This window comes from Phaenicophaeus curvirostris, chromosome 5 (assembly GCF_032191515.1).
Source record: "Phaenicophaeus curvirostris isolate KB17595 chromosome 5, BPBGC_Pcur_1.0, whole genome shotgun sequence".
Classification (NCBI taxonomy): domain Eukaryota; kingdom Metazoa; phylum Chordata; class Aves; order Cuculiformes; family Cuculidae; genus Phaenicophaeus; species Phaenicophaeus curvirostris.
The window spans coordinates 61,473,812-61,488,841 of NC_091396.1; the positions used below are offsets into that span (position 1 = coordinate 61,473,812).

At 38.9% G+C, this 15,030-nt stretch overlaps 1 protein-coding gene across 2 annotated transcripts in view; it reads right to left on the reverse strand.

Annotated features, from left to right (window-relative positions):
* The window catches only part of KIF26A (kinesin family member 26A), a 103,188-nt gene that overhangs the window by 64,980 nt on the left and 23,178 nt on the right, over nucleotides 1-15,030 (reverse strand). For both annotated transcript variants that reach the window (XM_069858972.1, XM_069858971.1), the window contains exon 3: nucleotides 1,655-2,155. In XM_069858972.1, the coding sequence (XP_069715073.1) occupies nucleotides 1,655-2,155 (501 nt within the window). The remainder of the gene's footprint in view (nucleotides 1-1,654; nucleotides 2,156-15,030) is intronic.

Sequence of the window (15,030 nt, forward strand, 5' to 3'; positions counted from 1 at the left end):
CTGAGTTTCTTTGCACATTTCTAGATCATACTGAAGGTCTATTGCATTATACACGTTTTTCCTTCAAAGGGTTTAAATGAGGCAACTCGGTTTTACCTTAGAATAATATAGTGGTTAGAGAAAACCACATCTATCAGTCAGCATAGTTAAGCAGGAAGAAATCTGGAGCTGGCTGTTAATGAATTATTTAGGACAAGAATCAGGGCAGGCAATGAATGAGCAGAAAAATGGAAATACTTTTGCTTTCAGAGAGTGCAGGCTTTCTAACCCGGCAGCTTCCCTGTTTGTTTGGGTTTTTTCAACATTTCTGTGATATACACAGAATTGAAAAGATAATTAAAAGGTAACATCATACGCATTACATTGGCCAATCTGATCCCTAACATATAAGGGAGGCTTTTAGAGAAAAGCACTCACAGCAACAGTTGCTCAAATTATGAAGAGCTGAATGGGCCAGGTTTTTCCTTTTCTCAATGTAAAATATAATCAGAGTGATCTGACATCAGGGAAGATTCCTGGATTTAAACAGAGACCCTTCAAAGGTGGAATGTATGTGCATTCACAAATTTCCATATGAGAGAGATTTATGCGAGGGAGGAATTGCTTCTCCAAGCCTTTTCTGGAAGGAAACACAACCACCACTCTATAAAAGCAATGTTATACAGCAGTACGCTTAAGTATTTCTCTCTGATAAACCTGGAGCTCAACCAGCTAAAGCTACCAAGTAATATTAGGTCATGTTTATATAAAACAGCACATAAGGCATTATGCTAAATCTGAAGCTGTCTAGCACCAACATACCAGGTCTTGCAAGAGCTGTTTCAACGTCTTTAACTGAAAACCATGACATTATTCATACACATTTCACCATTACTGTTCATTGCTACATGAAAATGTTTGAGGAATAGATGTTAGTCAAAACCAGTCACTACATCCATCCTTTTAGCACAGTTCCACAGACAGTCACGAATCTGTAGTGAACTTGTTTTTAAAGGTAGCATGCACTTACATAAAGCACTTTCATTTCCCACAAGAGTTCTTAAAATACACACAGAATACAGGACACATTTAAAATCAACATCACTGCTTAAAATCCAAGTGCAATGACATTTACGGGCATGTGGTTCTGAAGCAACCTTTGGAGTCACACGCTCATTTACAGCAAACTGTTTTGCAGCACATATAACCTGAAGATTAATGCTCTCCATCACAGTCTATCAACAGCAAATGATGAACTGAGCACAGCCTTAGAAGTTCAGCGCTAGACTTGAGGGTCAAGTTCATCTTTGATATAATCCCATGAAGCTCCAAGAGTTTCATATGTGACAAACCTGGCCTTTTATGTTGTTCTAAAGGGGTCACCAGGTATGTGACAGCCAAATAACATCATCTGCATACGCGAAGCTAAAATAGGTGAAAGCACATCTGAGGAAAGGATCTTACCACCTGAGATAAGAAAGCAAATTCATTGTGACATCTGACAGAACATCATTCAAAGCTCCTTTTCAGCTCTTCAGTTCTTGAAACACGGTTCAGAATACCATTAACTGATCCTCTTTAAGATAAATATGTATACATCTCAAATATTATCTTTATCTCTCTATCCAAACACATATATAAACAAAACACGAGCATCTGAATTATCACTACTTACTAGACAAGCCTGAGGGAGAAAGCTGTTCACTCTGGAGATACTCCACATGCCCTCAAGGTACTGCTGAGCTTGGATAGTGACCGAGCTCAGAGCACTGCTGAGACCGCTGGGAGCCACTGTGACTTGGACACTGGAATTTGGAAAACCTCCCATGCCTTGAGACCATCCAATTCCCTTCTTCCTCTCTGCCCCAGAGAAGAGATTCGGTGACTTTCCAGGCTGCCTGCCCACCTGTCCAGCAATGAGCGGCAGGTCTCTCTGCGAAGAGACTGTGACCATCCTAGGTACCATGCTGGTCACTGCGCCAGCATTGAGCGGGAGGTCAGGCACCTCTGCATAGCCAGCTTGACTGAGGGTGTGCATCATCTGAATGGCTTCCTGCTTCAGCTGATTCAAGTGAGTGGCACAAGTTTCACATCTGCTCTCTCCTTCATTCCTGTTTTTCTGTAAATAGTCAGGCACTTGAAGCTTGTCAAAAATTAAAGCTGATAGTCGTGGGTCCTAAAGAAGGAGAGAAAGGCAGGAAAAAAAGGGCACCAAGTTAGAACAATGCAGAAAGACAAAAAGGAAGAAAAAGACCAAAGTTCTCTGTGATTTGCTCTCCACCCACGGAAGGACTTTAAATCTGTTCTGGTAATTCAGACTTTTTTCCTCCCGAATATCCAAAAAGACCTGCAGGTCATAGCAGATTAATAAACTAGAACTGAATTAATTTGTATGAGATCCAGTATGAAAACTATCATCAGAATTAAACAGCAGAGCTGTGGTGTACTTGATAACTACTTGTTCTTCTGCTTAACTCTCCTGTTGAGACATCTAACACACCTGTGTTTCCCATATGCTCAGGAGCCACGTTATTTGATATGCTGACCCTACAAATATCATAATGTGCTTCAAAGGCAAACTGCCTCCTTAAACCCAGGGAAACTAGACTTTAGATTATTTTTAAAAATATTAGTGCATGATCTGGTAAATGCTTTCTTGTCCTCACCCCCAGAAATGATTAATCAAGCGGCATAAAAAAGCAGTTTACATGGTGCTGCCCACAACTGTCTCCTCTGCTAGCAAGGACCATTATTTCTGATCTTTGCAACCCAGATGGTCACATCTTACATTCCTTACGCTAGAGTTGCTTTGATGAGAAATAGATTTGAGCCTACAACCACGTGTGGAGGTGTGACAATGTGCACACTAAGAAGCTGATTTAAAAGCAACACCAATTTTATTTCCACAGAGCTATTTTTCCTCCCCTCCCCCTTGCTAATTCATCTTAAGGCTGCCCAGATGTTTTAAAACCCAGGTCTGTTTTTCCAATTCAGAGATAGAGTTACCTATCTCCTGAAACACGCAAACACCTTCCCATCCCAAGCCTGCTACTGTAAAGATTACTCAAGAGATTAAATCCAGCCCTGTTGTAAACCTGCTATCAAGAGTAATGCCATGCAATAAAACTGACCCAGCTTCACACATCCTCACTGAGCTCTCTAAACAATTAACTTTTTAATGAAATCACAGCACAGCCAAAGGTTTATTTGTATAATTATTTTAACTGAAAATATTTAATTTGCTTGTTAATAATGAGGGCACACAAAGCTAGTAAGTCAGGCATCCAACATATGCTGGGGGTATCCCCAGATCAGAAGTCATTTTTTAAAATGTATTACTTTATGCCAAGCTGCAATTGCTCTCTAGGAAATGAATGTCCTATTAGAAAACTAACTAATTCTGGTTTTAATTATAACACACATCAATAAAACTCTTTTAAGAACTCTTGGCACCGGTACTTTGGCTTTGCTTATTATTCTCTTTCAACTGCACTATTTCCCTTTGCTCTGAATTCACAAAGTCCTAAAACACTGCTCAGCTTCTGCAGCAAGAGCACAAAATTTATCGTATTTTCAGCTGCTGAACTGCTTCTGCAGTAGTTCACAATCTATCTCACAAGACACAGTCCGGAGCTGATAGAAACCATTGTGAGTATATCTAGCATCACATCATTCGACAGCCTAAGGCCATTAACAAAAGTTGCTTTTCCGCAGTAACCTAAATTATTGTTTATTTACTGACTTAAAAAATAAAAGGTAGGCTAAGGAAAGCTACTCCTACTGCTGACTGAACAATAAGCAGCATTCACATTAGTGAACCAGTTTACAAAATCAAGTGAAAGAAACTGTTTCAATTTCTGTCTCTTTTCTCTTTATTGAGGTTTAGATCTTGCTAAAAATGCCTTTGAAGTTGCACCATGTACTTACCCTCATGAGCAAGAAAATTCTTTCCCTCTAAACCTCCCAGCAGATGATAATACTAAATTAACAGATATTAGTCAGGAAAAATAGCAATTAATACTTCAGAAACTTTTTTCTAACCCTTCAGCAGAAAGTGCTATTGGTTACGCTTAAAACTATAAAAACTCTGTGCTGCCAGCACTATTAAGCCTGAGGCATAACAAAGGCCACGCAGTCTGCCTTCCAAGAAAAACAAACATCATGGCACTCCACAGAAACCTTTCCAAAGGAGAGTCCTCTGAGCAAATTCTTGTCCAGGCTGATACACAGCCTCTATTCAAACAGCCCCAGAAAACAGCACCTTCCAGCACCAGGTTCCCCATCCACAGCCAGGCACAACCCTGGGCTTGCTCCTTTCATCCAAGTTGGGCACACAGGGAAGCACCTGCAGGTCCCAACTGCATGAGCCTCATCTGGCAATGTTTAAAATCGCTATCAAATGTCAAAAGTTTCAAATAAGCAATTAAAACGAATTACTAGGTGAAACAGGCTTCTCATTTAAAAGAAATTACTTCTTTTGATGTAAAGAAAATTAATGACCCCAGCTCTAGCTCCATAAACACAGTTTACTGTGCAAGGCAGATCAGAGTCAGTCCCATCTTGCAGTTACAAGGAAATCGAGTGGATGCCATATTAAAAGGGGAACAAAAAAAACCCAAAAGTTTGATTTATTTAGAAAATTACACAGAACAAACCATATAAGCACACAGTATGCCAAATTTATTTATAGTAAAGGGAAAAAAGAAAACAACACTACCTCATTTCCAGTGCTTATATTTTGCCAAACACTTACAAGGAGCCTTTTAACCAGCTCATCCAGCCTCTCTGATCCTCAGTTTGCACCTACGTCCACCCTCCTCCAGCACCTCACTGAGGGCCCAGCTGTATGGTTACATTACTTTCATTTTTCCGCCCTGTGCAACAAAAACACCTGGCTAATGGTTGGGTGTGAAGGGCAGAGGAAACGCAAGTCACTGTTAAAAACATTAACCATACCTTAAAAGTTAAGCCAGCCCCCATTAAAGAGGTTTTACTACCCAGTGACAATGCCTGGTCCCAGGGAGACTCTGCTTTGGCAGCTCACACTCTAACAAGGCTGGGGTGGAAGTTACACTTTCATGTTTTACAGAGGGAAGAAATAAACTTGAGTGACCAAATGTGTTAGAGGCATACATGGAAGGGGGGAAGCAGTTAAAAGTCATCCCTGTTACAGCTCCATACCATATACAAACCTCTATTCCAAACAGCGCTCCAAAACCACTTCAGTCTGCTGTGCTACAAAGACGACTCCTTTATTACTGCACAGCATAAACAAACTACGCTGTCTTTGTCACACCTACTTTCCAAATGCTGTTCTTACCTTCTGAACAAGCAGGATAAGCAAAATAATATGGTGCTTTAACATTCACAGCTTCCCCTCCCACTACAGAAACCAAAATCCTAATGTCAGTCTCAGCTTGTTAGCTTTTGCATACAAATTTGAGATATTTAAACACTGCGAACTGTTAGAAGGGTATTATAAATGGTCTCAATAGGGATAACTGCACTGGGGAGCCCAGCAGCTCCCAGTGAGGTCAAGGGAGATAATTATATGTACTTATATGATGAAGAATTTTCTGAAATGCCTGAATTTACCACTGTCTTTCAGCAAGTGGTTCTTACAGGCACAAACAAGCTTGCCAACTGCTGCTGGGAGATTAAACACGCACGTGCAAATTGCCCACATGAAGAGCGGCACGCGGATGTGGCCTGCAAGCCCTACCAAGTTCAACCAGGCAGGATGGTAAACTTGGAAAACGGAGATTATGCTGCCACTAGAACACAGAGCAAAACACCCATTTAGTTCAACACCAACTGCATTTAGCCTGGAGTTTGCCTTAAGGCTTTATCTCTGAAAACAGCAGTAGGGAAAAGAAAAGGAGCTCTGACATCCAGCAACATGTAACAGAAAGAAAGAATCATCTCTACAGTTCAGTGATTTTAATTCACGCTTCCCTCTCTGATGTATAACTCAACTACTGCATTGCCTCCCCACGAAATCCAGTGAGGGTCAAGCAGGGTTTCAACTATGCAGATAACCCTAGCAAGCCACACGTGGGGGGACACAAACAAAACCCACCTCTCACAACTGTAAAATACTACAGCCTAATACCGTTGCTCTGAAAACTACAAACAAAGCAACAGGACTGCGGCCAAAGGCCACCAGCTCTGAAAAAACCCTCTACAACTGAGATACAAAAATGATAGCAAAGTTTTCAAAAGCACACACCACCGAATGGCCTTGCTGGAGTTGAACACTTTTGAAAACCTGAAGCAGTCTGTCAGTGATATTGCACTTAAAAATCATATTCTTTTGAACTTTTAGCTCAATCTGTAGTTTTCCAAGTACTTAAAGTTCACAGGTAGATTGTTCTTTTAGTTAACAAGGAGTAAGAAAGAGTTTATCCATTGTAAAAAAGAAACAAAGATACAAGATTTAAATCTTACCTGCAGCCACTGACTTGTAACTCCCAAACTAAGCAAGAAGAGAGGACACAGAAAAGCATCTGGATTCTCACTTAAGAAGTCCCTGAAGTAATACCCACCCATTTGTAACCTAATCCTTTCAGCGAGGAACTATCCACAGAGTGTGAACAAATGATGACGAACAAATGATGAAAAGTCAAATTGCCAACAATCGTCCTCAGTAATTACCTGCAATTCTGCCTGGCACTAGTTTCTGCAATGTGAGTGTATCTGGAGCAGTATTCTGAATTAAATTAAATTCTTGATATAAAGGCAATTTGAAAGAAAGAAGACGAATCACTGAATGTCACACTGAAATATATACTTAAACACAGACCAAGTTAAACAACATTTTTAAAGGATGCTTAGGGAGAAAGGAATGTACTTTCCCAGTGCAAAAGAATCAATGTTAATGATTTTTTGTCTTAATTGCCTTTCCAGATTTCTGCCATGCTGCTTACAAATTAGTTTTTATCTTACATGACATTGTGAAATATCCACTAATATCATCTATATTGACAAATACTTTGAAGGTTGATGCTTGCTTTCAACTACATAGCAGTCATTGCCAGAAAAAAAAACAATAAAAAGAGAATGCTATACTCAGCAAAAGCAGAGGCTGCTCAATGCAATCAAGGAAAAAAAAAACCAGCGCTAATGGTTAATTTCTTTTTTTTTTAAAGAAAAGTTTCCAAGTAGCTGACTGTCTCAAGGGATTGAAAATATGAGCTGTAAGTCTCATGTGTGTGAATTCAGTCATTTACTGACTTAATCTTATCAGAATATAAACAATCAAGGAAAAACAAACACACACAAAGCTTTCACAAAAACAGAATTCACCAGAAGTCCCATCTCCTAAGGATTAAGGGTATCTGGAATTCACAGCGTAACCTTGCTATCCTTGAAAAAAGCCCTCTGAATAAGCAATCCACATTTTCAAAGAGACCAAAATGAACATGCATTAAAAAAAAACAAATAGATGCATTTTTAAAGGCAAATTCCAGCCAGCGTCTCTAGCTGAATGTCTCGTTACCTTTAGGTGGAAGATTAATTTAAGCCTATGGACTGTGGTACTCCTCTCATGCTGTCCTCTAGCATAATTTCTTCAAACCTTGGATCCCATTATTCCGTTTTTAACCACAACCTCAGGTGCTGCACGCAGACATAACCCACTGACTCTACCCATCTGAGACTCAACTCAATTTCTCTTCTTTCATCTTTGGTATCCCAAAGAGTCCGAAAAAAAAAAAGAATATCTGAGCACATCTTCTTACTTATTTTATAAGTGTATTTATATGTGTACTGCATCTCTTTTAAACAGCACCCATCTTTCTAACAAAAGTCAAGCAATACGATAAATCTGCTAAAAATCTCATGACCCCACACTAAAAATGACTGCAGCATGTTTAGTTATTCTGCAGTCTCCACTGAACTCTATTTATTTCCATTTCCTGCCCACTTTAATGTACTTCAGTGGCCCGCAGTAAAGTTAAAGCAATAGGTGTCTGTCATAAAGATGAATAGTGCTATAGGAATGCATAATACAGTGGAAAGAGGAAATGAGAGCAATCTGGTTTATTTACATCTCAGGCTCCCATCAGCACCTCAACCCACCTCCCATTGGTTTCAGCCGACTTTCCTGTTATCTTGCTGTATAGACCTCTGCAATGATTTGGCTTTTAACCTCGCAGAACCAGAGGGTATAAGCTGATCTTCCAGATTTGCGTTCATGAGCCGGCAGAGTATTAGAGCAAAGAGCCATGCAGTGTGTTCAGTGTAAAGAAAACAAAATAAAGGTAGTGGTTGTGATTTAAAGTAATTAAATACACAAACAAAACAAAAGACCCCAAAGAGATCTGCTATCACCGTTAAATTTAGACCAACACATAGGAACCTGACTACTTCTGAAAAACAGTAATTACTGTCTCACAAAATATTACTTTTAATCTCCTTTCTTTATGATCTAATTAAACAGATATTTTACTTGCCTTTGGAAAATGTTTTTCTTAATTTCATTCAATTTTAACATTTGGTATATTCTATAAACTACACATTCAAACTAGTATGTAATTTTGTGCTTATTTTTAATAGTGTATGACTTCATTTAAAAATGATTACTTTTAATTTGCATGTTTATTGTTGGTTTTAAGTAATCCTTTAATTTTCCCTCTTGGGTCTGTGCCTTACTGTAACTTCACAATGCAAATTCAGCACTGATTTCGTTCATATGAAAACACCACTTTCCAACACTCGTTGTGTCTTTTGTATTTCTCTCTGTTTTGGGTTGTTTTTTTTTACTAAACCTTCATCAAAGTATTACCATTTTGAATAGCACCAAATGTTTGGGGAAATAGTTGCATACCCATCACTATGGTGTCTGAAAAGCCTTTGACTATTACTTTCAGAAACAGCCACTTAGATGAAGCTCTCTTTCAGAGATTCAGACAAAATTTTTAGCAGAAATTAGACACTTATTTAAAAGATATATGGCTTTCATCCTAATTATTTCTTCCTTGAAAATACAGAGTAAATTTAATTTAGTACATATAAGCATAACAACTCAGATTACAGAAACTCTCCTTAGACTATTAAAAAAAATCACAACTTCTCTTTCTTCTTAGCAGCAAACTGAGTGCTTGTGAAAAGCATTAGAATGACTGCTCTGGAAACTGATACTCTCCAATAACTTAATCATACTGAATGCCACCTACTTCACAGAGTTTGAGTTCAGTTAGGCTGCTTGGATAATGTGGTAGCTCTGAATTCCAGCATAGGGGTGAAAATAAGAGAGGAGCACCACTACACAGAAAACAAGCTGCTTTGTCAAAATGCCTCAGAAATATCAACTCTTCACACCATTCTATTGGAACAAAAGGATGTTTCCACTAGCAGCTTTTTAGGCAACAGCCCATGTTTTCAGAATGACAAATTGCAATGGTAAACCTGGTGAGATGGACTCCTTCACTGATGAACTTGGACCAGAGACCAGCATCCCAGCGGATTAGGAGAGGAGTAATGCTTCAGATGAGCTCTCCGGCATGTTTAAGTGATCATTGCCATATTTGCCCCAGGAGAACAGAGCTCATTTGTATCAGACAGATCTTTAATGTGGGAGCACAAGAACGGTTGGACATCAGCTACAGTGAAAGCAACTTTGGCTTAGAAAAATTGGATAGGAAAAAAAGTGCTGGAGCACACAGGACATCTGTACACAAAACCTACAACTGTTTTAGTCCAACCATCTGAATCCAATTAAAAGAGCACTCAGCAGCAGAAGATAGGGAGAGGACACATTTTCCAAATGAACATCATTAGCATAACATAGATTTAAAATCAGCTATGAAAAAACAGTGCTTGGTATTGGATCACACCCTCTTAGTGTCTCTTTCACTTGCTCATTTTATCAATTATTTGGTTGGTAAATGACTACTTGAGGACCATACAGAAGTTATTTACCTTTCAGAACCAAACTGCTGCATATAGCATATAGCACACAGCACACTAGGCAGTTTGTCTCCAGAAACAAAGTGGATTACACTTACCCTTCATCTTAATTAAAGTGCCACTGCCTCAGTTTAACTCTTTCACCAAAAACTGACTTGGCTGAAAATCTTGGGTTTACATCTGAATTTAGACAGCATTGTAGTGGGTTAGAGTTTCTCCTTTTTATCTTTGCTCAGACTTAATCAAGAAAAAAAAAAGAAACTCTTAAAAAAAAACAAACCTCTAAACAGGGATGATTAGAAAATGAATTATACAGTGTGTTTCTAATTCCTCAACCATAAGCAGGCCACACACTGTTTTTAAAGTTTGCTCTAGTTCCTTTGCTTACTTGGTGGCATGTGAGACATCACCTCCCTCTCCAATCTGTCCTTCCAATGGCAGTTCTATAAGATGGATTCTAAGGTCTTACGGTTTGGGAATATTTTAATACCATTCGCCAGCAAAGGAAATTCAACAAGTAAATTTACAAATTTGCTGTTAGCCATCTGTTGGAAAGTGGGGTCTTGACACCATCAGTATCTCAGGACTTTGATGAAAATAAGTTACATGGTTGTCCCTCATTTTCAGTTAAGACACTGGTGCACAGAAGTAACTGATCCCATTCTGCTGGCCCCATCTTACATTAGAAAGAAAAGATAAATATGTAGAGGCTAATGACATCTGCAGGTAGGGGACATTGACCAAAGAATCAAATTATCCTCCTATGGAATCTCATTAGGTTGAAGTGTGATCTCAGCCATATAAATAGCAGATGGAGAAAGACCATTTGGAGAGTGTCTATAGGACAGAAAGTGGCTTAGAAAACAAGAATGCTATTTAGATTAGAAGAAAGGAAACTGAGCAGAGTCCTCCAGTACACAAAAAGCAGCTACAAAGAGATTGGTGACCAATTCCTTTCCATGTCCACCTGGGAAAGGAAAATAAAAAATCATCTACTTTTCAGCAAAGACCCCTTAAGAAAAACTGCTAAGGGTGAGTCAGTACTAACAAATATTTAGAATGATGTTGAGAATGTCCTTTCTTCATGGCAGATTCTGAAGAGCAGGTCAGAAATACCCATTGGAGGTGACCAAGACATGAGGGATCCCACTTCGGTGGAGGAAGCCAGACTACTTTTTAAAGATCTGAAGATTGTTTCCAGGCCTGCATTCTTATGATCCTAGCTTTGGAAAGATGAGTAACACATTCATAGACATATTTTTCTTTAGGTTCAAGTGCCACAGCCAGATAGGGGATATAGACTTCAAAATACTGTTCACTTAGATGACTATTCAGCAGCTCACAGCAAGTTTTCCAACTTGAATCATTCCTGCATTAATTCCACACCTTTTGTCATAGTTGTGACTCTCTATAATCATGAGTAATTCTTTTGCCAAATACTAGTAAGCCCATCACCACAATACCCAAAATGTTCTTCATAATGGACATAGGTATTCCACTTTCAATCTACCCTTAAAAAAACCCACACAGAGTTGTTGCATTTACTTCCCTACATGTTCCACAGGATAATTTTAGGAATCCAGATGAGATACCTAAATTAGATGGCGTTCACTCCAACCCCTCCTATCTGTCCATAACATTCTGGAAATAAATTCAATAATCAAGAATGATTAAAAACTCTGAAATGAAAACTGGGGGAAAACCATCAGCAAGTATTGGTTGCATTACTGCAACTAAATATCTCCTTGTAAAAGTTAAAAAAGTCTCAATGCAAAGCCCACCAAAAGGGGCTGTGAAGGAATGCAAAGCAGTCACTCCAGATTATAAATGGGAGACATCTCAGGCTGCTGATGGTACACTAGAAAGGTTGGAAACAGGATGACATGAAAAAGACAATTCCACAGATACCTGTTGGCTTATCTGCCCAGATGTTTCTAGATGCTCTGGCATCAACACATTTCACAGAATCTTCAAAAGGATTTTTGCAGTAAAACTGTTGTTCCTCTTACCCGAGACTTTACTCTCAGGTTTCAGGAGTAACAAATAATCACACACACCAAAAAAAAAAAAAAAAAAAAAAAAGGCATGGTTTCCCACAGATATCCACACAAATGACAGATGAACAGAGATGCTGAAAGCCTAAATATATACACTGAAAAAGAACAATAAAAAACAAAAAAGGATAGTAATTTTAAAAGCTGCTGAAAATTTAAAATAGCTGTTTGCTATTGTTGTACTTTATTACACATTTCTCCTATTTCAACTTTTTCTTTGAAGATAAGTTCAGCACCAGCACAACATCATGAACCATGAACTAGTAGCAGTATCATACTGAAACACTACATAAAAGCATAGTAAGTACAAGATTAGTAGTAGGAGTGAAATACCCACTTTACCCAATTTATCTTCAACACCCCTACCTGAACAGTACTAGATAATCTTTACAAAACAACTTATTTCTAATAGTCCTATGTAAGAACAATCAGTTGCTTTGCATAAGAATACTCTGGCTTCCCAGGAGAACACCACTTTTTGTAAGTTTGCTGCAACCCTTTGATTATACAGTCCTGTAATAAGTCCTTCAATGGCTATACTGTATTGTGAACAATAAATCATAGATAGAATCATAAACTGCTTTTGTTCAGAAAGGGAACTTTACAGGTCATCTAGTCCAATATCCCTGCAGGAGCAGGGATATCTAACTAGATCGGGTTATAACCAGTCTTGAACCCTTAAAGTACCTAAATGGGCAACAGAAGGTATTGTGCATTTTCTATGTGACCTACGTAATAAGAATTGTCTTTTTTAACCTGTTCTCCTTTGTTAGCCCAGCAAATCACACTCATGTGAGTTGCACAACAGTTTTGTGATTAATACCCACCTGTAATCCTTACGGCATCAATGGTGAGAAGCCCTACAGTGGTCCTATGAAATCTGCAAGCTGTGCAACCTCTCCCCATCCAAAGGGCTGGTGTAATCAAAGAGGAGCAACTCCCTTCTCTCTTTGCCTAAGGTCTGTCTTCTACAAACATAAATCAATGTGGTTATACCCACAGGCAGACAAAAATCCACCCCACCCATGCTCAGAGCATCTTGAAAACCATATTAATAGGGTTTACAAACTCTGCTATAACACAGGATATAAAGATATTAAACACATGGGCAGAGTGAGCTTGTATCTGCCTGTAACACACATAGAAGTAGACTAGCCCACAGATGGCTGGCTAAAATACCTCTGTAAACTCTTTCAGGCTCCTCACAAGCCTTTTCTCCCAAGATGCAAAAGCAATCACATACCTGGCAACAACTTTCAAAACCCTTCAAGCCAGATCCTATTAAAACCAGCAACTAAGAGATGAAAGGCTCGAGCTCATCTTACCAGTCACACTTACAGGGTGCTCAAACATTTACAGTATCTAATGTTGCTTCTATAGAAACTGTACAAACATAGACAATGCCTAACATCATAGGATGCATTTATGTTTCCATTCAACTGAAGGTACAACATAAAAGGATGTTTTTATTTTAATTTTTATTCTGAGACCTTGGAAAAAAAGCTGCCTAATCACCAGCTATAAAACGTCAAGTACAGAGGACAAAAAGGTCCTTTCAAGAAGGGACATTACAGCCCCATAGTGGCACCTGGGCCCTAAAGAAATCCATGGCAACATTTATACTGAAGGCAAAGTCAGTATTTCCTCCTCTAAGTTCAAGCATTCCCATTCCCAACTTCAAATCAGCCATGAACTCTTTTACCAACTCACCTCTCCATTTCACAATACGTCTACAAAATGCATGTTTGTAGCTTTTGGGTGATGAGTTAAGATACATGTTGCAATGCAAAATTCCCCCTCCATTGTAAAATAATGTTTTGTGGCAGTAGGTAACGTCTGAAATTTGCTGTAAATAACGATAAAAAATATACACATCACCCAGGTTGCCTTGTTATTATTACAGATATAAATACATATTTAACACCAGAAAATTGTGTGTAACCATGCCTTGCTAATATCCTTATAAAATCTGACAGCTTGTCAAACAGCTTCCATTGCAGACAGCGCTGAAGCTGTTCTACAGACCATTAGAGTTAAAGGCCAGTAAAGATAACCATATTGTCTGGCCTCCTGCACATCACAGCCCTGCTGATTTCAACCAGAAGAGGCAGTGATCTCAATAGGTTTATTTAAAAAAAATGGATGGTTTAGTGCTTTAAGAAACACTCACTTTTATTTGAGCCCAAGTATCTTCCAAATCCAAAATACTTCTGAAAGAATTACAGTTTTGAAATACAAGGAACATGAATTAAAAAAAAAAAAAAAAAAGGAAAGAAAAACATACAATCAAACACCCAGAAGGAACACACACAACTCCTTGCTCCTGTGCCAATTTATATCAGCTGGGCCAGAAACTTTACTCCTTATGGTCAACTTGAGAAATGCAAGTCCTGTTTGATTCCAGGACTCTCAGCACCATCCTGAACATGGGCTGAGTACTGTAATATTTGATTTAGACTTGCAGCTCCAGTCTCAGAGAAACCCATTATGCAGGATATGTTCAAAGATGTGCGGTTTGCTTCACAAGACTGATGCTGCAATTCACAGGGAAAACCTGCACAGAAGGCACAGAATAGGATGTTATTGCTCCAGCTCCAATCAGCAAATAGTCACTGAAATAAATTAACATCAGCATCTGATGGAAATCCCTGCATGACGAAGTTAGGCAAGATTTATTCAAGACCACAATCTCCTGAGCAATTCATCAGATTCAAAGGTATAGCCGAAAAATAAGTATATTTAAACGGGACCAGCTAGAATAACAAAGCAGCACAGCCAAGGCAGCAGCCACATGACAGCCAGAGGCATCTCCAGAGTGATCAGAACAACTGTCCACAGATCTTGCCAACAAGCCAGATGCTGCTGCTGGAAGAAGGCCTGTGTTGATATAAACTCAGAGATGCGAGATGCTTAACACCAAGAGCAATCAATCTTCACGATTCCCATGTGCCTGCCAAACTTCACTATTATGCCACAAAGAGATGAAAACACACTTCGTAAAACACATGTAGATTCTACATGACATCAGACTCCCTCCACCCTCCTCCTACTACTCAGGAACAAACCAGCAATTTGGGTGTAACTATAA